The sequence below is a fragment of the Pinus tabuliformis genome, chromosome 4_2 (assembly GCF_031772625.1).
Source record: "Pinus tabuliformis cultivar Carrire ecotype Pingquan chromosome 4_2, CPIR1, whole genome shotgun sequence".
Lineage (NCBI taxonomy): Eukaryota > Viridiplantae > Streptophyta > Pinopsida > Pinales > Pinaceae > Pinus > Pinus tabuliformis.
In genome coordinates, this window is record NC_142304.1 from 1,104,996,120 (window position 1) to 1,105,020,402 (window position 24,283).

The 24,283-nt window shown below is 37.3% G+C and overlaps 1 protein-coding gene across 2 annotated transcripts; it reads right to left on the reverse strand.

The window, feature by feature from the left end:
• Window positions 1-760: 760 nt before the first annotated feature.
• On the reverse strand, window positions 761-21,648 carry LOC149173536 (WW domain-containing protein). Of its 2 annotated transcripts, XM_089424643.1 has the most exons (10): window positions 21,198-21,648; window positions 16,523-16,615; window positions 15,832-15,962; window positions 14,722-15,665; window positions 13,000-14,543; window positions 12,755-12,831; window positions 12,506-12,604; window positions 12,332-12,405; window positions 2,392-2,542; window positions 761-1,110 (listed from the first exon to the last, which is right to left on the reverse strand). In XM_089424643.1, the coding sequence occupies exons 1-10, from the start codon at window positions 21,301-21,303 to the stop codon at window positions 1,030-1,032; spliced, it is 3,300 nt and encodes a 1,099-aa protein (XP_089280769.1). In that variant the 5' UTR covers window positions 21,304-21,648; the 3' UTR covers window positions 761-1,029. The 2 variants fall into 2 exon arrangements, with proteins under 2 accessions (XP_089280769.1, XP_089280770.1); XM_089424644.1 differs by lacking the exons at window positions 16,523-16,615; window positions 21,198-21,648 and adding an exon at window positions 16,253-16,264.
• Between the last annotated feature and the right edge of the window lie 2,635 nt (window positions 21,649-24,283).

The following is a 24,283-nucleotide window of genomic DNA, read 5'->3' on the forward strand; positions in this document are numbered from 1 at the left end:
CCGGGATATCTGACAGCGGGCATGACACCACAAACATGGAGGAAGGAATACGCAGTATATCCTGGTAGTGGCCAAGACATGAAAGACCAAGGCAACGTCCTTTCAAATGGAGGCTTGAACCAAAGTGTACATGGCTATAATGTGAAGTGTACATGACCTTCTGTTGGTAATGTAAAGTGCACTTTAAGAAAATATGCCTAAACGGAAATGTTGCCCTCAAAATCGTTTATTGTGATCGTCAAGGTCTTACTCTTAATCAAAATTCTATAAAACATTTCAGAAACCTACCAATACGTTTATTGTCACCTCAAGGTTACACTTATCAAGATTACGTACAGCATTCTGTAACCTACCAATCTGTTGATAAGCTAGAGCACTGAAGATTACATGACCAAAAAATCAATAGATGTTTTAAACAAGAAACAAAAACTTAACAATTGGTTATAACTACTTTGCAAGAGTTAATTTGCCAGCCCTCCTGAGATGTCATAACATGATTCGGTTAAACCTCGAAACTATTAAACAGCAGTCGAAATTCTGCAATCACAACCTAACCTGCAGGGTGAAACTGCTGGTAAAGAATGCCACAAATATAGCATGACAGAGTTGAGCTGCCAGTCCTCTTGATGACATTACCATGTTGAAATAATTTAAAGGCAATCAAAATTGAGCAAACTGAACTAGAATAACTGGCCCACATTCATATTTGTTGCTAAAATAAGATAGAGCCAACATCCATTCACAAGAAACAACCATAGCAAACGTTGAAATTGCAATCTACTATTTCAAAGAAAGGCTTCAGATTTACATAATAATATCTATAACAAGGTGGTTGTGCGATTTGAAACACTGCTCTGACAAGAGCACTAAACCCGATTGTTGCACTTGACAAAAAAAATTTCCAGGAGAAACCTTTTTCCCAAACATCTGCAACTGCCAATAGAAAAAAATCCCATGTAGATCTCATCATCTGAATATTCATCCCAGGAATCTTTAGAGCAGAATATTTAATGCTAAGTTGTTGCTGTATCATTTCGGCCTTTCCCATGTAGTTTCTGAGGTTGTCAAATTACCATAATAGACCTCACCTGAAGACTCATCCCAAAATGCCTGTACAGAAAGGGTCAATATATATATATCAAACAGTTACCATGTAACAACCAAGGTAAACTCATTAGAACACTCATCAAAAATCTATACATCTTATTTGGGTTCTAAGAAGGAATCATTAAGATCAATGCAAAACAAATCAGCAAATATCCATCTTAATCGGGGAACTATTAAGCATCAAGAGAGATCAAAAATAAATTGAAATGCAAATTTCTCTCCACGTAAACAGATCTTCACTGGTGTTTATCTACATACACACCCATCAAAACCAGTGGGTTAAGCTCATCCAGCTAAAGCCCAGGCAAAGGTTATCTAGGGGGTCACAGGATCAAATTCCTAAGGAGTCCCATGGGTTAACACTACCAAATGCTTATGCGGCTGCTAATGGACTCCCCTTATATCTGGAAATTCCAGGGACGAGAGGAGAATCTACGAAAATATTTTTTTCAGCAAACAACAAGAACAAACAAACAAAAGAAAATTAAAAAACAAAAGAACAACCCAAATAATAAACAAAGCCAACAAAAATAAACAAAAACGATAACAGAAACAAAAGAGAAAGAGAACAAACAATGAAAACAAAAATTAACCAAATAAGAAGATAAAGAAAAAAAAAATTGCACGCAAAAGTCACAGAATCAAATTCCTAGGGAGTCATGTGGGTTACCACTACCAATTGCTCATGTGGCTGGCAACCCCCTCCTCCTATTTGGAAATTCCAAGGAAAATCAGGGAACCACCAAAGTTATTTCTTTGGGAAAAAATATGCCCACTTTATTTCTCTCTTAAATTTCTTACAACAGACTAGAAAGAAAAAACACAAGCTTGGTTTCTTTCAGACTATACAAAAAAAATACAAGCTTGGTTTCTTTCAGACTTACAAAAAAAAATACAAGCTTGGTTTCTTTCCTTGAAGCTTCTTTCTTACAGCACAGATTTTGTTTATATTTAGAATTATATGCACAGAAATTACATATCTCATTCATGCTGTTATTTTTTATTTTTCCTAATAATATATTGGCCCATTTATTCCACGTGTCACAAAATGCACCTCACTTCTCTCCCTGCAATAATCTAATAATACTAACAGTACGTGTTTAGACTGCAAAATAAGAAATGATCCATCTGTATAGCAAAATAATCAAGTGATGTGAAAAAAGAAAAAACTTGGGACACAAAAAATGCAAACTGCAAGCCAGACAAGGTTCACAAATGAATGTGTCTAACATCGCAAGTGTGATGGGACTAAGAAACTAACCAAAATAGCTGTTCAACTCATACCTGCCATCCTGTGGGAAGACCTTTAGAAAGCTCCACTAAGTCTGGCTTCTTTTCACCGAATCCCTTCGATCCCGAATTGTCTGCTGTTGTTGCCTGAGGTTTTGCTTCCTCCATAACAGATCCAGTTTTCTTCCGTTTCACCCTGTCTCTCCTGGCAAAAACACAACAAAATTTTAAACCAACCCTGTAAGAAACATTATCCTGCAGAAATATCAACATTATTATTATTTTTGAAGGATTAATCCTCAAGAACCATTACCTGGATACAAAATAAGAATCTAAAGTTAAAGAAGCACCAAATAATTAAAACAAGGGTTAACATAAGTTATGGTTTCACTGTTCACATGATTTAATGGTCATTTTAAGAAATTTCGGCTCAATAGATGTGAATAAGATAACTTGTCTATGAATTGTTGAATTGAGGCTTCTGTGATCCATAATATTTATAAGTAGAACTTCGGCGTAAATCACATAAAGAGAGACATTTGTCGACGCGTTTCGAACCAACCAGTGTGGCTCATCGTCAGGACAAGTTGAAGAAACAGATCTAGCCTATGCATGTTAAATAGTCTGAGCAGAGCCTCCAACGGCTATCTTGATCAACGGCTAACTTTGACTTAGGGATAGTAGTTAAAAAGTCAAAATGATAATTTAAATGGAGTTAGTTAGATTATAGATGTTGATTACGTTAATAGTTTAATAAAATCGTGACTTGTATGGGAATTAGTTAGATTAAAGACCTGACTATATATATATATATATATTAAATATATAAATATATATATATATATATATATATATGTATTAAATATATAAATATAAAAGTTAGTTAGATTAAGGACCTGACTTATATATATATATATATGATATATATATGAAATATATAAAAATTAGTTGATGGTTTGATTTAAAAATAAAGCAAGGGGAATTAGTTATGATAAAGACCAATATAAAGTTAATATTAAAAAATAAATAAAAGTTAGTTGAAAGGTATAAATCTAAAAGTAAATTAAGGGGAATTAGTTATAATAAAGACCAATATATATATATATATATATATAAGAGTTAGGTTAGTTAAATTACTAGAAAAGAAGAAATAATATAAATGTAAATGGAAAATTCATCAATAATTGTTATGTAAAGAACCAGCAAAGTAGTCCCCTTCTCTACTTATGGAATAGCAAAAAAATATCATAAAGAAATTGCAACCATTTCTGCACATTTATATATTTCAAGCTAAGCATCAAACCAAACACCAACGTATGCATGTATAATTACAGTGAAATGCACTGTAACCATCAAACATGTCAGTTAAAAATTCAGGATAATTCGACCAAAAAAAGTTAAACAGAATGAGAAATTAGTTCCAAATTCCAGGGATAAATAGATAGTAAAAGTATTGTTTACATGAGCAGAATATATGCCCAACATGCTCCTCTAAAAATGCCATGAACTTTCTGGCTACCTGAATATCTTTAAGAGTGCACTCTGGTTTGTGTTCTCAACATGTAGTTAAGAACACAATCCTTTGCCAGAATCCATTGCATCAAGGATAGGGGACAACCATACCTTAATACAAAGGGCTCTTGTTAAAATTGGCAACTAGGGCCAAATTCCACTTTGGAACAGCTCATTTGATCGAGATGACTATTGCATTAAATTCCTCTTTTCAAGAGGACCAAAATCGACCTAAAAAACATCAAATTTGGACAAGGGAAAATATGTTTTTGAGGTCAGGCCCACACATGTGCAAATTGTCAAGGTCAACCACATCATGTAGGCTCATGAAGCCCAATGGACATGTCACTTGAGCCCCAACAACTTGTATAAATATGAGAGACCTCAAACCTCATTTGGCATCACCTCATCTCACACATTCTTCTCTCTCCTCTGATTGGTTCATACAGCTTATTGGTCATATCTATTCTCTCATGCGTGAGGCAAGAAGGATGAATTTCAGGACAGATTACAGGTCCATAATTTCAAAATTCTGTTGCAGGTTTGACCAGTGTTGACCAGGCACTTTGACCATTAGTTTTGACTGCAATTTTTGGGTCAGAATTTCGTTTTTGAAAGGCCACATTGATTGGCACAAGAACCGAGGTATTCTGCGCACATTGACCAGGGTTGAAAGCAAACTTCATGTGCAGAATTTGACCAAGTTTGACCACTGATTTAGTCAATATTTTGGGTTGAATTTGACCACTTCAAAAGGCCAAGTTTGACAGCCTTTGACCAAGCTCCAAAGAGGACTGTTTGCTAATGCATTGACCATCATTGACTTTTTGGTTAGGGCTGACATTGACTGTTGTTGAATGCAGATTTGACAGGGTTGTTTTGACTTTAATTTGGCAAGTCAAATTTACTTTTGTTCTCTCTCTCTCTGTTGAAAATTTGAGATAATAATAAGAAGAATTGATCAAAGGGTTTTTCCCCATCTTGGGGTTTTTCCCTGGCATCCACCAAATCTGGTGCCCTCTTGTCTTCTGCATTTCATTTTTCATGTTCTATCTAAAGTTACTGTCAACGTGATTTATGGTTAACGTGATTGCTATTGAAAAACTAAATTGGAAATTGTCATTGGGTTGTTAAAAGGACATTGAAGTAATTGTGCTAAGCATAGAACATACCATTGTTAACTAAAATTAATAACTCTCCTGGTATTTCATGCATTTAGAGAGGTGAATAAATGCCTATGATGTGGCAGCCCTATTAAATCCCAGAGTGTTCCTGATTTTAATTGTGCTTTCTGATTTGCATCCTTGAAATGTGGTTAAGGGTATCCCTTACTAGAATGGTTAGTATCGAGGATAGTAAACAACCATTCCTTAATATGAAGGCTCTCCTAGTATTTCATGCATTTACAGAGAAGAGAATTAATGCCTATGGTGAAGCATCCCTATTAAATCCGAAAATACTCACAAAATTCCTGCCTAGAATGCTATAATCTGTATTCATGGGCTCCGACAGCCATAGATTCATTTTCACTATAGTGGATTGAATGTAAGGATACAATAACTATTGTCTACAATATTGCCTTGGATGCTGCATAGTGAAGTAAGTTAGTTTATCTGCTTTATCTTGGTATAGTGTTCCATGGAATGGATGTTCTTGTGCTAAGTTAGTTTATTTGGTATTTGCTTCATTAACCCTTGTTGAGCTAAACCCTTCCCCCAAGCATTTGAGGAATAGAGAGGTTTTTCTTTCTTTTAATCATCTCGAAAATTGAAAACATAAATTGCAAGCAGAGCGGTAAGTTACTTTATTCAACTTAGTTTGTTTGGCTTTAGAATTGCTCATAAAAAAGCCCTATATTGGTTTGAATATTAGACTCCATTTGCCCTAGATTGATAAGGCGCCAATCTTTATCATTTGTGGCATTTTATTTCAAACCCCAAAATTTATTTTTATTTTGTTTTGCGGTAAACCAAGATTAATTTTCATCAAAATCTCGTGTTATCGACTTGTTGATGTATGCCTTGTAAGCAGGGTTTGTTTGAAAGTTGCATTAGAGAAGCTAATTTAAAGTTTTTCATGCATTTTTCACTGTTTTCTAGCTAGATTTGTTGTTGTTGTAAACTTTAGTTTTGCTTCAATTCATTGCCTTAAAACCCTAGTTTATAGCAGTCTTGAGTTTCTCTTGATTTGATGTGTTCAGGTAACCTATTTGAAATTGCTTAGGCTAAACCCTAACCTTTAGATTGATCCACAAGCCCCCTGAACCCAAGTTTTGATTTCACTTCTTCATCCACTACAAAACCCTAGTTTGTCATACCCTAATACGATGGTTATTTTTATTGTAGGATCCTCAAGGGGCACTTAGCTTAAGATCCTTGGGTTATTTGATCCCTAGGCCCTTCGCTAAAGAGAAGGAAGTAGTTGTTGAGGTGATACTAGTAACATTCCCATGTGTTGCACATTGTTTACGTCACATAGTGAAGCCTTTCACTAGGTGCTAGATTTCGTTGTAACAAGCCCCCGATATTTTAAGCTATTAAATTCATGAATCGAATTCCAATAGTTTGTCATAAAGGAATGATTATTAAATAGTTTATGTTATATTTTACATTAATCATTAACTATTTACTAATCATTCCTATTTAATAATCATAAACATTAAGAATTTTTTTTAAACGGAACGGATAGCATTTATATTAAAACAACTAGATACATGAACAGAGCCATTTACATGTTTTAGAGATATCCAAGGCTTGCAAATTTATGATTGAGCACAAATGCTCAATCCAAACCCTCAAGCAAGTTCCCCATGACACAGATTGCAATCCCTTTCCAAGTAAAAATTTTCCAAAAAACTGTTAAACACACACGGCAGCAACATAATATGAAAGATAAGCAGGATAGTTCATTTATTATTAACAAATGATATACATTTATAGTACATGGTGTGACCCTTGGATTCATATTCCAAGTGGTCTTTTGGACTCCTTTTGGTTGTTCAGCTTCCACACCAACCCTTAGAGGATTAGGTGTCCAACATTCCCCCTTAATCCGAAGGGTTATGTATGAGTCCAAGAAGAGAGTTGTAATACAAAACGTGCAAAAATTCATGGCAGCACTAGGCTGAATGTGCTCTCTGAAATGTTGGTATAAAGGGTGGTGATTTAAGGATGACCACGAACACTGGAACACTTAGTGCAGTTCCCAGAACTCTTCCAAGTCTGGCATGAAGCTCAAGTCTTCTACTAGAGGAAGTGCTTCTGATGTTTTGAAGAGGGAAACCTTCAACCATGAAAGGGAGGTCTCACCCCGCATAAAAGGGAGAACTTCAACCTGAAAAGGGAAGTCTCAACCTGTGATGGTTTAAGGATGACCAACAACTCTGGAATGCTTAATGCAATTCCTGGAACTCTTCCAAAACTGGAAAGAAGCTAAAGTCTTCTACTAGAGGAAGTGTCCCCAATTCTTTGAAGAGGTGTCACAAACTGAAGGCATGCTCAGGGTCATCTTTGTCTCTAGCTACAGCTTTGAATCTGGTATGGCAAGTTGTGACTCAGGCTCGCTTAATGTGACTTTCAAGGCTTGTAGATGACCATCATTTCCCCCCTGTCCGATACAAGGTGAGATGATGGAGAAAACTCAACTGCAAGACTGTTCAATACTCTAGAAAAAGTTCGAACATATGACTGAAATATCTTCTTGGTTGTTGATGCCCATTTTGCTAAGAAGCGATCCATCCAAGATGAATCTTTGTTCTTGCAAGAGGTTTATTTTTGAAGCATCTGTTTGAAGAATGATTGGTTTTGTGACAGTGCTTACATGGATGAAGATCAAAACAGTTATCTTTCAGATGGCCAACTTGGTCACAGTATTGGCATTTCACAATCTGTTGCTGTGGAAGAGGGGCAAAATCTAGAACAGCTGGAGGTGCACTGTCATGAGGAGCAGGTGAAGATGAACCGTCCTCAAAAAATCCAGCACTTTGAAATTGGATTGGCTTGGAGTAGTCTGGAATATGAATGGACACGTCCTTGTCATATCCAAGACTAGTTTTGTGCTTGTTGTGGACAAGCTCTTCCCAAGGTCTGATGACCGACTTGGGAAGTGCAGGTTGAATTTCTGCTTTTGCATGCAAATCTGTTGTTGCATTAGGCACTAAATCTGAATTTGCAACATTATTGACTTGTTGTTTATGGGAGTCTATTTCATTGTTCTGAACAGAAACAGGTTCAAAATGACGACTCCATTGTTGTAATTTTGCTTGCTGTAGCTAAGATTCAAGCTGCAAAAATTCAATCTTGTAATGTACATCTTGTATACAACTGTGAATATTGGTGAGAAAATTGTTGCTGATTTTGATTGTATTATCCATAGTAGAGAGTATTAGATTGTCCAATAACTCTAATATTGCACCAATTGGAGCCATTTTTTTTTACCTCAAAAAAATAGTAAAACAATGAGGACCTCAACGCACTCCAAACTCTAATACAATGCTAATGGCAATAGTTTGCCTTTGATCGATGTCAGAATATTGTGTAAACAGGGTTGCTTGAATGAAACCCTGAATATTTTACGCTTTACTGACAACTCTGTGGATTCTTCTACATACGTTTCTCTGTTGGAGGCTTGCATTCGGGACAAAGCTTTACCAGAAGCCAAAATAGTACATGCTCACATTAATCAGATCGAAATTAAAGCAGACAGTCTTTTACATAATGCACTTGTTAAAATGTATGTTAAGTGTGAAAAGCTGGCAGACGCTCGCAGAGTTTTCAACCGAATGCTTCAACGAGATGAGTGCTCGTGGACTCTTATGATGGCAGCCTATGCAAGGCATGGCTTTCCTGAGGAGGCATTGTCATTGCTTCACCAAATGAAACAAGCGGGCATCCGAGCCAATAGCTTGACCTTCACCATATATTGCACCACCAGAAGTTTACAGTACTGCACGTTCCATGGGTCCAGTGAACGACGTTAACATTGATTTGCATACCAATGTACCAATTTTGTCAAACCGATACTCCCTCTGCGCAGACCATCAATCCAACATTTGTAAACTCCAGTTGGTTTATTGAGGATGAAATGTGAATGGCACACGCGCTAGGCACTGAAGTGAAAATGCATCTGGCAGCCCCTCAATCAAAGCATACATCCTACAATTCCTAAAAATAAAAAAATCATATGATTTTTGCAACAGCGTGAATCTAGATATCAATTATTAGCTTCTTCCAAAGACCACAAAGCCTTTAGAAACATGACTATATATAATTGCTTATTAGATTTGGAGGCAAATACAACAAATCATAAATGTGTCATCAACAAATCACGAAGACCATCAGCAAGTGTGAACAAGTTCTACAATCGATGTGGAAGGACAGTAACCAATGTGCCCATTCAGTAAATCGCTCAGCCCAACACATGGAGGAGGTCCCCAACAGTTCTTTTGCTCCACGTACAGTGACATGAATATCATATGAATACAACCATTTCCTGCGCAAAAGAATCAATTCTTGCCCAAAACACGAATACGCCTTCCACCACCAGAGATGTTATATGCAGGTCCAAGAATTGTTCCAAAATGGGAATCAATAGGTTGGGCTTTGTGGAATACAAAGAGTATGTTTGCAGTTATGCATTCCAACTCAACTCAATCACTTCAGCTTCCATAGAGTATCTTTGTAACTGTGTGTTCCAACTCAATTCAATCGATTCCACTTCGGACGTAATGTAGAGTCTCTCTGCTTTCCACATCGTTGCGAAGCTGTTCTGCGGTGCTTCTGATTCTCCAGACTCAGGCAGTCGTTTTTGTAAGAGAATTTAGTTCATCATACCACAATGGGAGGCAGATTTACCAATGGTGGCATGAAACTATGCATACACAACGTTTATACATAATGTTAAATGAATACAGCTGAATGGGAGCCGCGGGGAGGCACAACGTATCAGACAACGTTCAACTTAATGTCGGGACAACGACAACATTCAACTTAATGTCGTCACAATGTTAAATGAATAGATTATGACTGATATATTAAAAAACACATGAGACAGAGAGCAATGGTGGTTTGGTGGGATGATGATATGCGATGTGGTATGGTGCTAAGCCGGATGCTGCAACAGTAAAAATATGGTAACCGGAATAGATTTTACAATGGTAAGGTATACCACAAACCATTCAAACCAGCCTTAATGCACATTGCCCAACATAAAATGTACATACCATGCAATGCATCCTTTCAACTCTACGCATGCGTTCTGCAGCGATACCAAGAGATTGTATCTATTCCTGACCTGTTCAACAGTTCAACTGTAACGGAATTGAGCACGTGGAATATGGAACCTGATGACGGAATTAGCAAGCCCAGACAAGAGATTGCTTCAGATTATCCAGAGTCCCTGCACGTTGATTTTATGCAAAGACAGAATGGCGTGGAAGATCGAAGTAATGGTGGTGAAGAAATTGGGGATTAGGAACTCAAACCTTCTAATAATGAAAATGATCAGTTTCTTCGTGACCTTTTCGCAACAATGGACTCATTTTGTGGTTGTGGTTGTGGCTGTTGTTCTCTCTATATTTATTATTCAGAAGATGAATCTCCACCGCAACTCACGTAGCCAGAGAATGTTGGACTTGAACACAATGAACCAGGTGCCAAACCCGTGGCACGTATCATTCTCAGATGCTCTGATACCATGTTAAACACACACATGGCAACAACATAATATGAAAGATAAGCATGAGAGTTCATTTATTATTAACAAATGATATACATTTATAGTACATGGTGTGACCCTTGGATTCATATTCCAAGTGGTCTCTTGGACTCCTTTTGGTTATTTAGCTTCCACACCAACCCTTAGAGGATTAGGTGTCCAACAAAAACCCCCAATATCAGAGACACTTATATTCCATTTTTCACTAATTTTATTTTGATCTAGTCTGACTTGTTTTTCTTGGTGAAAAACTTTTTCCTTTTTCCCCAACTTGAGTCCAACCCGCATTTTCTGCAATTTCCGAAAGATCATTCTTCAGCAAGTGCACGATAATATTCTTGAAATATTCCTCATTCGCCTGATTAGCCCAAGAAGTTGCCTTTTCAACAATATTACTTGTGGTTTCCCAAGGGGATCTGTTTTCCACAAGGGATTGTTGCTTTTCCACTAATGCTGCATCTAGGGAATCCTTACTGATGACCAGAGGATCCTCATTGGCATGTGCATTTTCCTGCTTAGATTTTGATGTTGGAGATGTGTTTTCTTTGGTCATATCTGTCTCCTTCTTGTCTTATGATTCTTTCTTGTCCTGAATCTCTTCCTCTTTGTATATCGTATAGTGATTGCCTTGCACTCCTTCCCACCATTTGGGCATCCGAGATTTTTTCCAGTCTTTGCTATTATGAAAACGTTTGGGACAGTTTTTAATTACATGCCCGGTTTCATACATGTTTATACACCAAAATGAAATATTCTCATAATCGAGCCTTTGGAGCCATCAAATTAATCTCCATGAGCAAGCCCTTGTTGAAGTCCATTTCCACACAAATGCAGTTATATGTAGTCTTCTAAAAATTTTCTATTTCAAAACGGCAATAAAACTTTCCCGACGCATTCACAATGGAGGAAAGCGATGTAAGATTCCAAAAATGCAAGGGAATATTTAGAAGCCTTATCCAAACTAGGATTGTGGAGATTGATGTCGTTACCAGATCAAAAGTGGGAGTCCAAGAATGCATGAAGAGACCAGCACTGCCCCAAAACCATGGCTTAACTTCACAAATGGACTTCTTGTCCTCTATATTATCAAAAACCACAACGAAAAAACCCCAAGACAAAGGATAAATGTTCAGTTCGTCTGTCAAAAGGGGCTTCCATGTCTCAAAGATCCACAACATTAAGAATTTCTATAATTTAATTTGTATAAACTAATTAATGTAAAATACTCATAAATATTTCGTTAATAAGTCTATTAGTCTAATATTTGTATTTTATATGAGTATTACATATTACAAACATTCATAATATATATTTTAATTTTTTTTAATTTTTAAATTTCAACATAATTTTACATACACACACATATATTGTTTGTAATTTCCATTTCCCCATGATACCCAGATCCTGACTTTTCAAAATCTGGTGGATCCATATCTAAATCTGAATGCCAGTAACTTAGGTCAATGGGCTATTTATAATATACTATTGTCCAACACCCATTGGAATACCACAAACATTTCCTATGCAAACACACTTTTCTAACTTGAACCAAGCAGAAAAGAGAATTATCATCTTAGGAGCAAAAATATTGAACTGACCTTCATCTTCAGATTTCAATGAAAACAGAAAACATGCAGAAACTTGTGCAATCTGGCTGCACATTTAGAACCTGACTCAATGAGGATAATGTTTCTTAAACAGACGATGTCAGAATGTGTCACGGTTTCCAACATCACCATGAAAAAAGACATTGAAAATCAACGCTTACCAATCACCTCCAAGAGGCTGGAAATTTGCATTATCCTGCGCTTCACCACTTGCAATCTGCTGCATGCGCCATTCCTGCAAAGCATTTTAACACATGTCAATTGTTAAGAATACTTGATCTAATTTTAACATGCCACTGGCAAGATATAAACAATTATGATATCATACAACATACATCTATTTCCCTTTGACGTTTTTTCTCCAAAACCTCTATAGCATTTTCACTTTCATCCTCATCATCACTGCCATGCAACTCCTCCTTAGCTGCCTTCCACTGGCACACAACAGGCCATTGTGAGAGCATTTAACTGCAATTCAAGCTATCAATAATAGTTGCAAAATAAAAGCACACTCCAAGCATAAATACACATATTGCTGGGATTTCCTGAATGAAAAAAATTAGGCAGAGAAATATTTTGAGTACCTTGTCAACTAAGGAAGAAACCTTCTTGTTGGATCTCAGTGTCGACGCCACCGCAGTAGATCGTTTCTTACTTCGCACTACAATTAAATGGAAAATTTAGCCTGTTAATAGCATGGTATAGCACTCAAAAATTTTAAATTATCAGACAATTTCAGGTTTACAAAGAGGACAAAAGTAAAGCAACACTAGTACGCATGAAAACAAGATAGCTCTCTGTATAGAATACACATTTTATTGGCAATTACCTTTTGATACATTTTTGCCTCCTGCAGTTGCCACTGTTCCTGCAGCTGCACCTCCAGTTGAGGGATCCACAGTAGCTGAGGCTGTTGAGCTACTGGTAACAGAAGTCAAAACTTGGATTGAGGCAACCTCGCCTGTACTAATGGGCCCTGATGACGGACCCGCAACATCAGTGACACCTTCAGTAGAGACTTTATTAGTGTCTGTGTTGATTCTTGAGTTCCCAACATAAGTGATAGCACCAATCTGTTCATAGTAATTGGAAGTTCCAGGGTTACTAATCCCTGCACTCCCAGGTATTGTGCTGCTACCAGGCTCATAATACATTAAACCTTCCAGAGGATTATTCAAGCCTGAACCTTCCATGTATGCACTTGCAGTATGTTCATAATAAGACAGCTGTGTTCCATCCGTAAGACCATCAGGATGGGCATAATAATCAGGGTTGGCAGTTTCACTGTTTGAAGATGAGTAATAGTTATAATTGGGCACAGGGACATAAGCTGAAATATATTGTTCTGTGTATGGAAGAACAGGACATAAAGGTTCCTCGTAGCTAGTGGAGGGTAATGGTGGAGCTAAGGGGGATGGGGGTGGTTCATCAGGGGGTGGTGGAGGAATGGCATCACCACCATCAGGAGGTGGTGGTGGAACCCACTCTTCCGGTGGAGGTTGAGGGGCTACTCTCCATGCATCATCTCCAACCAGTATTGGAAATGCGGAGCCTGAGCAATTAGATACAATGGGAATTGCTGAAGGTAATGATGAATCCAATGAAGTTTGCAAAGCAGAACCATGAAAAGATGATGGTTCATCTCCCTCGTGAATCAATGCTCCTGTAGCAGTCTGATCATCCACCTCCATATCAACTTCCATGTCTACATCTTCACCTGCATCTTTTGAACTCTCAACAACCTTTTCAAAGATTGAAGGAATATCCTTTATCAAGTCATTTCCCTCTGTCCTCTGAGGACTTGAAAAATCTCCAATAGCACATTCTGAGGCCCTGGAATCAGCTACCTGCCTTATCTCGCCTTCCTCTAAATCATGGTTTGTATCACTGTAAGAATATACTTGATTGGGAGACTTGTTACATATTTCATGCTTAGGTGAAGGTGTGTTTTCAACCTGAGAATACAATGTGCTTTCTTCATCCTTAGAAGACATCTGATTCTTATCTGTGGGGAGAGCCATGTTGTCCTCATTCATTGGAGATTTTGTGTGATATTCAACTTCAACACAGGCAGGTGTTTTATCCTTTTCATCCCTATTACTTTCTCTCAATATAGTTTTCGATGCAGCTCGATTTCGGAAGGAAGAAAACGAAGTGGATAAAAGCCTACATTGATCTGCTCCAGCTGACATCGCAGCAGCCTCTTCCACAGTAAGGACAGACTCAAGTCGCTTAAGTTGTGACTGCATATGTAACCAAAATGGCCCCAAAGAACCTCCATGTGAGAGAAGGGCTTTGCAGTCAGCTACTCGAATTTCTGCCTCCATTGCATACCTTAGTCGCAAGGTTGGAGCTCGAATGGTATCAGTATTCCTGAAAAATGGTTATAGGTGCAGGAAATTGTTGGAGACAATCTATAAAATACAATATGTGGAAAGATAACTTACTGCAAGAAACATGAAGATAGCAGCTATCAAAGTCATACTTTGAAGATAGAAAATTTCCTTCCAGAATAGATAAACAATAAAACTGAATGCAATATATACAGTACCCGTCAAGAGCCTTGAATCTTAAAGACAACTTTTCACTCCATGTAAGAAGTTCAAGAGGATTGGGACTTTGCTCTTGAATCTCTTGTTTGAGAGCTATGAACTGTTTGTCTTGGTTAGGCTCTTCTGTTGCCTCTAAGCATTGTACTCCCATATCTTCTATTTTTGTGTTGTCAAAGTCTCCATCTACCATTTGCTCTGAGGAGACAGAATTACATGGGACAGCTTCTTCCACTCTAGGTTCATCTGCTGGACACAGTTGATCCTTAAAGTCAACAATTATGTCATCAGAACAGATCAGTTTAACATCTCCATCCTCTTCCTTCACTTGTTCATCCAAGTTAACTCCAGTTGTCTGTTCCTGCAGGCCTTTCTGCTCATTGTCATGAAAGCTATTTATTGAAGGCTCTGAAGTTTCAGGTGGTATTGAAGCAGGAGTAGGATCCACTTCAATACCAGGGACCCCAGGTTCTGCCTCCTGTCCACCCTCTCCCTCCAAAGTAGTATCATTAAGGCCTAACCCAGCTCCCTGTGAGCTTTCTTCCTTTGATATGTATCTTCCATCAGCTGATTCTGTAACTTGTTGAACCAAAGCAGTGGGTATTTCCCAGGTGGTTTCCCCAGTTTTAACATTCCAGTAATAATATTGACCACTTTGTTCATGCTTAACAGCTTTCCATTCATTATCTGTATCTTCGATTGTCTGTGCTTGTGCAGAACCAAGGTCTAGAACCATTGAATTATTAGAGTCCTTTATAACAGTCGCAAATCCTTCCAAGACATTTATTAAAGTTTCCTCTTTTGCATCTGCTTCAGTCAGGATGGAGTTTGCAACACCTGCACCCTCATGTTCAGCATTAACATTTTCTTCAATAACATCCTTTTTAAGGTCTGAACTATTTTCAATAAGTCCATTGTTTTGCAAATCTGCCAGGAAATCTGCCACCTAATAAAACAGAAAAGGACACAGACAGACAGGACCAACATTTCTTCTTAGTAAATATGTCAAAATACAAAAAAAAAATATGACTTAATGTTGAAATTTGTGATTCATTGCAGTGAAAATTAAACAAGGCATGAGGGTCGTGCATGACAGCCCTTGATAGCTATACCTGTTCAGTTGCACAACTTGAAGGCTTTAGCTCAGAGATACATGCTTCCTTGGTTTCTGTGCTTTCCTCTTCTCCCAATTCATCATCACTGTACTGGCCAAGAAGTGATAACGGGTTCTCCTGACGTTGACCTGGAAATGACAGACAAAGAACATCAAGCACAGATGATGGACAACCAGAAATGGCATCAATTAACAGAAAAAGGGCATTTCCATCACTTTTGTTATGACCACAAAAATAAAAGGTTATCTAATCTAAAATCCATTGGAAGAGCCCATCATCCCTAATCCCAACATAGAAATATAGCCCTTAAGAGCTTCAGATGATTTTATGTGCATCGCGCACACCAGACATCAAGGACCTGACACAATCAGGCAAGTGTTAGGAGATACAAACCAAATAAAGCTAGAAACATACGAACCAAAGTGGCAATTTCTGCCTGCTGTCGCTCGGATGCTGCCCAGATGGCCTCAACAGGTTGGGAGCCATTCAATTTTCACTGTTGCATGCTGAATTGATCTGACCCATTGAATGTTCCCAACAGCAGAGCCAACCTACAGGGGCTCAGAAGCAATTTCTCATGCCAAATAATATTTGTTGAACCAATATTTTTGAGTTTTCCCATGGAACAAACGCCCCGTAGGTAATTCTTCCTTACATAGGCCTCCGTTAAGAAGCCCAGTGAACCCACCTGATGACGATGGTGAAGAGGAGGATCCAGCGCCATGATTCTGATCAACAGCACCTCCAGATTCATCATGCAAAGAGGTGCTAGCCACAGCTCCTAAACAACACAATACAATCAAATAATTAACATTTTTTTACTCAAATGCGATGTAAGCAGTAAGAAAAAATATCATCACTAATCAAGTACCAGGGAGCATGCAATAAAAATAGTTTTTACAAGTTAATATAATCCATGCAAAACTAGTTGGCATAAATTAAACAAGCAAATATGACGCATTAGAACTCCATATGCAATATGATCTACAGCAGAATATGCCTTGACAAAGCCCAAAGTTAGCAACTATCAAAAGGATATGCTTGACAGGTAAAGACCTCAAACACACACTTGTAAGCTACACTCCCTTAACATGCATGAGTAAGAATAATTTTGCTACAGACAGAAGATATGCATCCACTTGCTCAAGTGGAGAGACAATGAGTAGAAAGAATGGCTTTGCATATTTGAAACTCCACTAAATTAGTTACACAGAAGGGTACAAAGACAAATTGTTGATGTTGTGCAGCTTATGGCTTATGTACATATCAACCTTTGTTTAATGGATACAAATGTCACCACATCAGAAAAATCCATCCTTTATTTTATCGTCTATTTTGTTATCAATAGAATGCCAGTTTAAATTTCCATCAATTAGTTATTAAGCAACTATTGGCTTGATGTCACTGTTAATGTGAACAAACTGTTAACCTCAATTAGATGAAAAGAATTATTGCTACACCAGAAGTAGAACTGTTGGACTGAAATTACCTATGTTACTCCAAAAACAACGTTGCTGAAATTGTTGCCAAAGATATGTAGAAATGCATTTGAAAGGATATAAACTTTAAAGTACAAAGCTAAAGATGGTAAGGACCAGTCCTGCACATCCCCAGTGGATAAAAACTGTTCCATATTTCTAGTTGGGTGCTAAAAGGAAACTGCAATAGCTCAGTTTTGTATTGTCATGGGATTGCGCATCAAGGAAATGGATGAAAATGCTTCTAACCAATCCTTCTTGGCTTTTTTACTGGAAAGATGAGTCTTCCAATATTTCTATAGTGATTGCACATGACAGAGTTTCAGTCAACTATGTTAGTGAAGGTTTTGCCTGAGATTTATTCCACTTTACAGCAAAACATCAAGGCGGAATGCATTGACACAAGAAAAAAATGGTTTGTCGATAAAATAAGGTACATTTCAAAACATGATATAGAAAAGTGTGGATCACAATGATTTTCTACTTACAAAAACATTAAATAGAATGTCCTTAAGTAAAAGAACTATCCAACAGATAATATCCATAAAGTTTCTTTCCAGCAGATAACTGTTTATTAACTGACAGATCCACACCTTAACCCTGGATCTATTAAGCACCAAGAGGGATCGAAAAGAAATTGTGACGCAAAACTCTCAGTGCTTAAAAGATTCACCGTTGATTTATGACACTTAATTTTATTATTACAGTTGTCTACAATAGGATAATAATCCACTTTTTAATTTTATTTTTAACATTACAGACCACAAAATTTTGTGAATTTTGATTTATAAGCCTTAATCATGTGGCACATCTCACTCATACAGGGCTGTAGAGTGCTCCTCACTTCTCTCAGTGCAATTAATATTGCAATTTCAAATGATTACTCTCAATACCAAGGATCACTGAGAATACAAAAAGTGTTGCCAGAAAAAACTATCATTGATGGTAAGGGTGGTTACTAAATTGGCTCGATAACTGAGCTGCAGCTAAAATGTGCATCAGACAAATGGAATGGCTATTAATAGCTATAACTGATTCTGTCAGTTTGTAGAGTTTTAGCCTGTAACCTATGTTGGAAATAAACCAAAACGACATCATAATTTAAAACATGTAACCTCTAGTTCTGTAGACATTTCAAACCTATATTTTTCAATTTCACAGAAAGCAAATCTGTTCACAATCACTGTATAGCTCAAAATACAGACATATAATGAAATATGATTAAGGTAGTTAAAATTTCATATGATCCATTGGCCTAATGTGTTCATAAAATAGTGTCCATCATTTTCCATAGCTACAGCCACCCACACACAATGATACTTAGAATTTCTGACATTTCATGTAATAATAGCCTTAACTGCTGACAGAGATTATGAATTTCTAACCATAAGGCTTCCTGACAAATAAGTCCCTGGACATAATCATGCAAAGTAACAAGACACCTTTATTAGTGTTTTCTTAGCCACTCGAAATGTGCACTCATGGAGGAAGACAACAATTACTAGTCGCAGTTTTGAATGAATTATCTTCTCTACCGAAGCAGCAAGCCATTTCATGTCCTACGCAAAGCAGTTGGATACTGTGTTTTAATGTAAACTTGAATTGTTAACATACTAAACTTACTGTTATCTCCCCCATGATATTGCATTTACTCTGTTTCTAAAATAAGTCAACTTCTTTAGAGGTGCATTAAGTAACAAGGTATCATTGTTAAAAAAATAAAAAATAAAAAGTAGCCTTGAAATTCACCCCCAAGAAAATGCATCATCCATTCTCTACACGAATCACTCCCCAAGGACTTCCTCCAATTCACAGGGTTTTCACAATCAATGTAACTAAGTTGTCCTTGGACCTCTCAAAAATCCACACCACACTAATGCTATTCAATTAAATTGCATTTCTTTGGCATTACTTGGATTGTACACTACATATGGCTACAATCAATACCAAGTTCTTTGCATGCCAATTAAGTCAAAAGCTTTAGCTAAATTTTTGTATTGATCACATGCAGATAGCTTAATATATAATTGGAGAATGAAAATATTCTGGAAAGCTCTGCTCCAGAAAAGTTTTGCAAAACATTCTGTAACAACACTAGTATGTCTGGCCAATGAGAAGTACTCTGATACAATGTAACTTAAAATTGTAGGTTCCATCAAGCTTTTTATTCTATATTTTCATTTCTGTTCCTCAGTTTGGTAAGTAGAGATTCAATCTTAGAAACCCAGGGAAAGCTGGGAGGAAGAAATTATTTTTCTCATACTCAACAGTGTGAGAATAAGTGACCAATCCAAATATATAGTAGCAGGAAACAAAAAGCAAGTTAGCAACAGGCTTCAAACACTTAAACGAATTCATTGAACAAAGAAACCACGGAGCTGAACTAAAACTTAAAAGAAAACAAGAGAAGGCCATGGAGATTATCAACATAACTGCATTGCTGGAGGAGTCAAAATCAGTCCCTGTCATTCAAATGCTTTGTTTCTAAGGAAGACTTAAGCTAACTGCAAGAGTGTCTGGACTCTAGAATCTAGACCTCTATTAGTCTAAGACACTCTCAATAATGGTTAAAAATAAAGAGTTGAGGGAGGACCACTCCACCAATACTGCAGTAATCATTGCAAGGAAAGGCAGAATACATAGCTGGAGAGGCATGCGGAAAAATGAATTAGAGTAAGGAAGGTGATATCAAATCTCCTGTAATGAATCAGGATTTGATTTGAAAAATGAACATTTACAAAATATCCCTACAGTTGCCCACAGTTCTGAAACTACTACTTTCCTCCTTTCTCCATATCTCTCTCAGCTGTGGTCATCATTAGAGGGTAACATAGGCCAAGGCATTTCCAGAGTCATCCATTCCATGACATCTATACACATCATGCAGAAGAAAATATATAGATTAGGAGAAAGGACAGAAGAAATTCAGGAGTTAACACGGAGTTAGCAAGAAAATACAGAAACAACAAAACAGATGGCCAAGCTGATGAAACACTTGACGATCATGCCGCTTTGTGAAATTCAGACATCTCGTCGAGAAGTTCGTACAAGCCCAGCACAAAAAACACACTGCGTGATAGAAGCTCATAGATGGCAGAAACCAGCAAATCAAATTTAATATCGAGGCTAGCTCAGGAGTTTTTCCTAACACAAGAGAGTTTGATTCCACAAAAACTTGGAAACATTTTTTGGGAAATTTGTGTGTATTATATTTAGTGTTTTCATTTCCCAGGTTCTTGGCGAGAATTTTCCCAAGCTCCAGCGCTACACTTTACCCCCTAGCCTCACCAAGCCGTTTCCCGGGCCAAATCTGGAAACTTTGCTTTTAATAATTCCATTTTTAGAATTTACAGCATTTTTAGTAGTTAAAATATTTACTATACAGATTTTATCGCAGTTGCTAGATTGACTGACAGTTTGCAAACCTGCAGGTCCCATTATAAAATTCCTAATTTTGCAGAAAAAAGGATTAAAAAAACAGTAGCAATCACATATAAACAGAGTAGAGCAGATTGGGGCAAAGAAAAGCTTTGAATCCTCACATGTTGATTGAAATCCCCAAAAGCTGCAAAGTTAACACATCATAAATGAACAAAAACCGTACCTCTTCGAAAACACGGAATTTAACATGTGTTTTTATAAATATAACGCAGATAGAAAACTTTCAAAATTACAACAGTAGCAAGCATACCTAATGGACATGACAAGGCACGTATTTCAATATCATTAATGGAGAAAAAACCAAGGGATTTCATAAAAAACAGAAATTGATTATTTTTTCTTAATAGTACAGAAATAAAACCCTCCCAGCAAGAAACTGTAATTTTAATCAAACTTACTCTGGAAGATAAAACTATTGAAAAAAGCCTTAAACTGAAAACTTACCCGTTTGTTCGCTGCGAAGCGCGCTGTCATCGGTCCAGAGATCGAGCTTAACTCTCCGGCCTGCCGCGCTTTGGGCTGCATGCCGCCGTTCCTTCCTCTTGCCCATCTGAAATTGCCCTGATTGATCAAGGAAACGACCAAACCCTCCTGCGAGGATTATGAAGAAAAACTCCCCGGAACGACCAAATTTGACCTGAGCACCTCAGGTATCGGGCCAGATTCTCTTAATTTCTCAGCGCCCTCGCAATTTAGCCGAGAAACATTTGTCTAATATTGAGAAAACCCTAGGAATTTTGCGCGAATCCACCCAGAACTGAAATCTGTGTCTAATATTGAGAAAACCCTAGAAATTTTGCGCGAATCTACCAAGAACTGGCATGGGTTTGAGAGATGGTGTCAATACTAACAACTAGAATGATAATTATTTTGTTTTTAACTATTGCAGAGAACATTATCTTCATATAATAAACAAGCCGAATACCTGAAATGTGGCAAGTCCTTTTTTTAATTAATTTGTTTGTGATATTCATAATAATTTTTTTGGTTGGAATGTATAAATAAATATAGTTAAGAATATTTGGATTGTGGAGAGTTTACTGGTCAAATTTATGATTTCAATAAATCTCTATTAAATTTGGGTAACTTTCCTTAAAAAAAAAATGTCAAAAAAACTCAAAATGTAGAATAATTAAACTACAACTTTGCTAAATGGTTATTTTTAATTTTTAATGTTAATAATATCTATTTATTAAAAGAGTGGTAGGTGTAAAAGTAGTATTATAATCTCGAAGTAAATAAAATCATCCATTACACATAGGTTTTGGAACAATTTTGCAAACGCCCTGTGAGGCCAGGATTAACTCCAAACTTGGCAGAAAAACTCAGAAAAATTGATTCGTTTATTTCATTAGGTAGCTATTGTTATATACATGAATGTGACTGATCAGTTCATCTTCTTGATGATTGTTCACATTCCAAATTCACCCAATCGCAGAGGATTAGGTGTCAACATTCCCCCCCTTAATCTGAAGGGATGTTGGTGAGTCCAAGCATCGTTCTGAATCTTTCAAGCTTTTCTCTTCCAAGCGCTTTGGTGAAGATGTCTGCAATTTGCTCATTTGTGGAACAATGACGGAGATGGATTGTTTTGGCCTCAACATGATGTCGGATCAGATGATATTTAGTATTGATGTGCTTTGTACGATCATGGAACTTTGGATTCTTGGCCAACTTTATTGCAGAGGTGTTGTCAATCATGAGTGGAGTTGATTGTACTTGTTTTACCTGCAAATCTTCAAGAATTTTCCTGAGCCACACAATTTCTTTCGTTGCTTCAACTGCTGCCACGTATTCTGCTTCTGTTGTGGAATCTGTTGGAACTGATTGTTTGCGTGATCTCCAAGAGGCAGCTCCTGATCCAAGACTCATAGCATATCCTGAAGTAGATACTCTAGTTTCTTTGTCTCCATTGAAGTCTGAATCAGAGTATCCAATCAAGCTGAAGTCGTCCACCTGTGTATACTTGATTCCAAGGTTTTGAGTTCCCTTCAAGTACCTTAGAACTCTTTTTGCAGCAAACCAATGTCCCTCACAAGGCTTTTGCATGAACCTGGAGAGGATTCCAACAGTAAATGAAATGTCTGGTCTGGTAGTAGTGAGGTAGATGAGACTTCCTACAAGCTGTCTATACTTTGTTGCATCCTCAAATTCCTTTCCTTCAATAGATGTGAGCTTTAAGTTTTGTTCCATTGGAGTAGAAAGAGGATTGCACTCTTTCATGCCAAATCTGTTTAACAAATCTCCAATGTATTTCTTTTGAGAAAGAAATATGGATTTTGGATGTTGGGTTACTTCAATGCCAAGATAGTAATGAACATAGCCCAAATCAGTCATTTCAAAACTTTTTCCTAATTCTTTCTTTATGGATGCAATATAGCTTTCATTGTTCCCTGTCATTAAAAGATCATCTACATATACCACAAGATATACAACTGTTTTGCCAACTTTCTTGACAAATAAAGTTGCATCATCAAGATCAAAATGATTGAAGTTGAGTTTCAGAAGATGCTTAGTTAGTTTTTCATACCAGGCTCATGGTGCTTGTTTGAGGCCATACAAGGACTTCACAAGTTTGCATACTTTATGTTCATGTCCTTTCACAGCAAATCCTTCAGGCTGGGACATAAAATCATTCTCTTTTAGATCTCCATTCAAGAACGCAGTTTTTACATTCATTTGATGGACTTTCCAACCGTTCTGAGCAGCTAGTGCAAAGAGTGTCCGGATGGTGGCCCATTTTGTTGTGGGGGCAAAAGTTTCCTCATAATCGACCCCTTCCTTTTGTGCAAAGCCTTTTGCCACAAGCCTAGCTTTGTGCTTGTCAAGTGACCCATCAGCTTTGTATTTGTTCTTGTAGACCCACTTGCAGCCAATTAGTTTGGTTCCAAATGGAGGATCAACCAGCTTCCAAGTGCCATTCTTTATGAGGGCATCATACTCCTTTTTCATCGCTTCTTTCCATTCATCATGAGAAGTAGCTTCTTTGAAGGAAGTTGGTTCAAAATCTGTAGACAAGTTCAATTCAGAATCATAAGTAACATCCATATCAACAGGTGAATTAGAGTCATCTACATCACCTCCATTTTGTCGGTTTGAATTTCTGGTTCCTGTTTTTCCAACTTCATTAGGATGAACACTTTCAAGTGTCTTTGTCAGCCACTTTGGGGGACCTTTCTGAGATGGTCCAGGCTGCTCTGTTGATTGAGTTGGGACTGAATCAAGATTGAGTCTCCCAATTCTATCAATTACATCACTTAAAGCATCATCCGTTGTTGGAGTTTCATGCAGGGGAGATTGTTCTTCAGAAGAAGATTCCACATGTTGATCTAGTATAGGAATCCCCCCTTCAAGATGTGGAATCTGATTATCAAATTCTTTAAATGATTTTGTTTTTGCGAAGCTATCCAAGCGATCAAGTTGCCACTCAACAACATTGTCAGATTTGGATGATTCCAGAAAAATGACATCTCTAGATACAACAAACTTTTTATTTACTTCATCATAGAGGCGGTATGCTTTAGAGGTGT

Coding starts and splice junctions, on each gene's coding strand:
- LOC149173536 (XM_089424643.1), bottom strand. CDS start 21,303: ATGGGCAAGAGGAAGGAACGGCGGCATGCAGCCCAAAGCGCGGCAGGC. Junction 16,616..21,197: donor GCTTCGCAGCGAACAAACGG/GTAAGTTTTCAG, acceptor TGTGTTGTTTAG/GAGCTGTGGCTAGCACCTCT. Junction 1,111..2,391: donor GTCTTCCCACAGGATGGCAG/GTATGAGTTGAA, acceptor CTTTCTGTACAG/GCATTTTGGGATGAGTCTTC.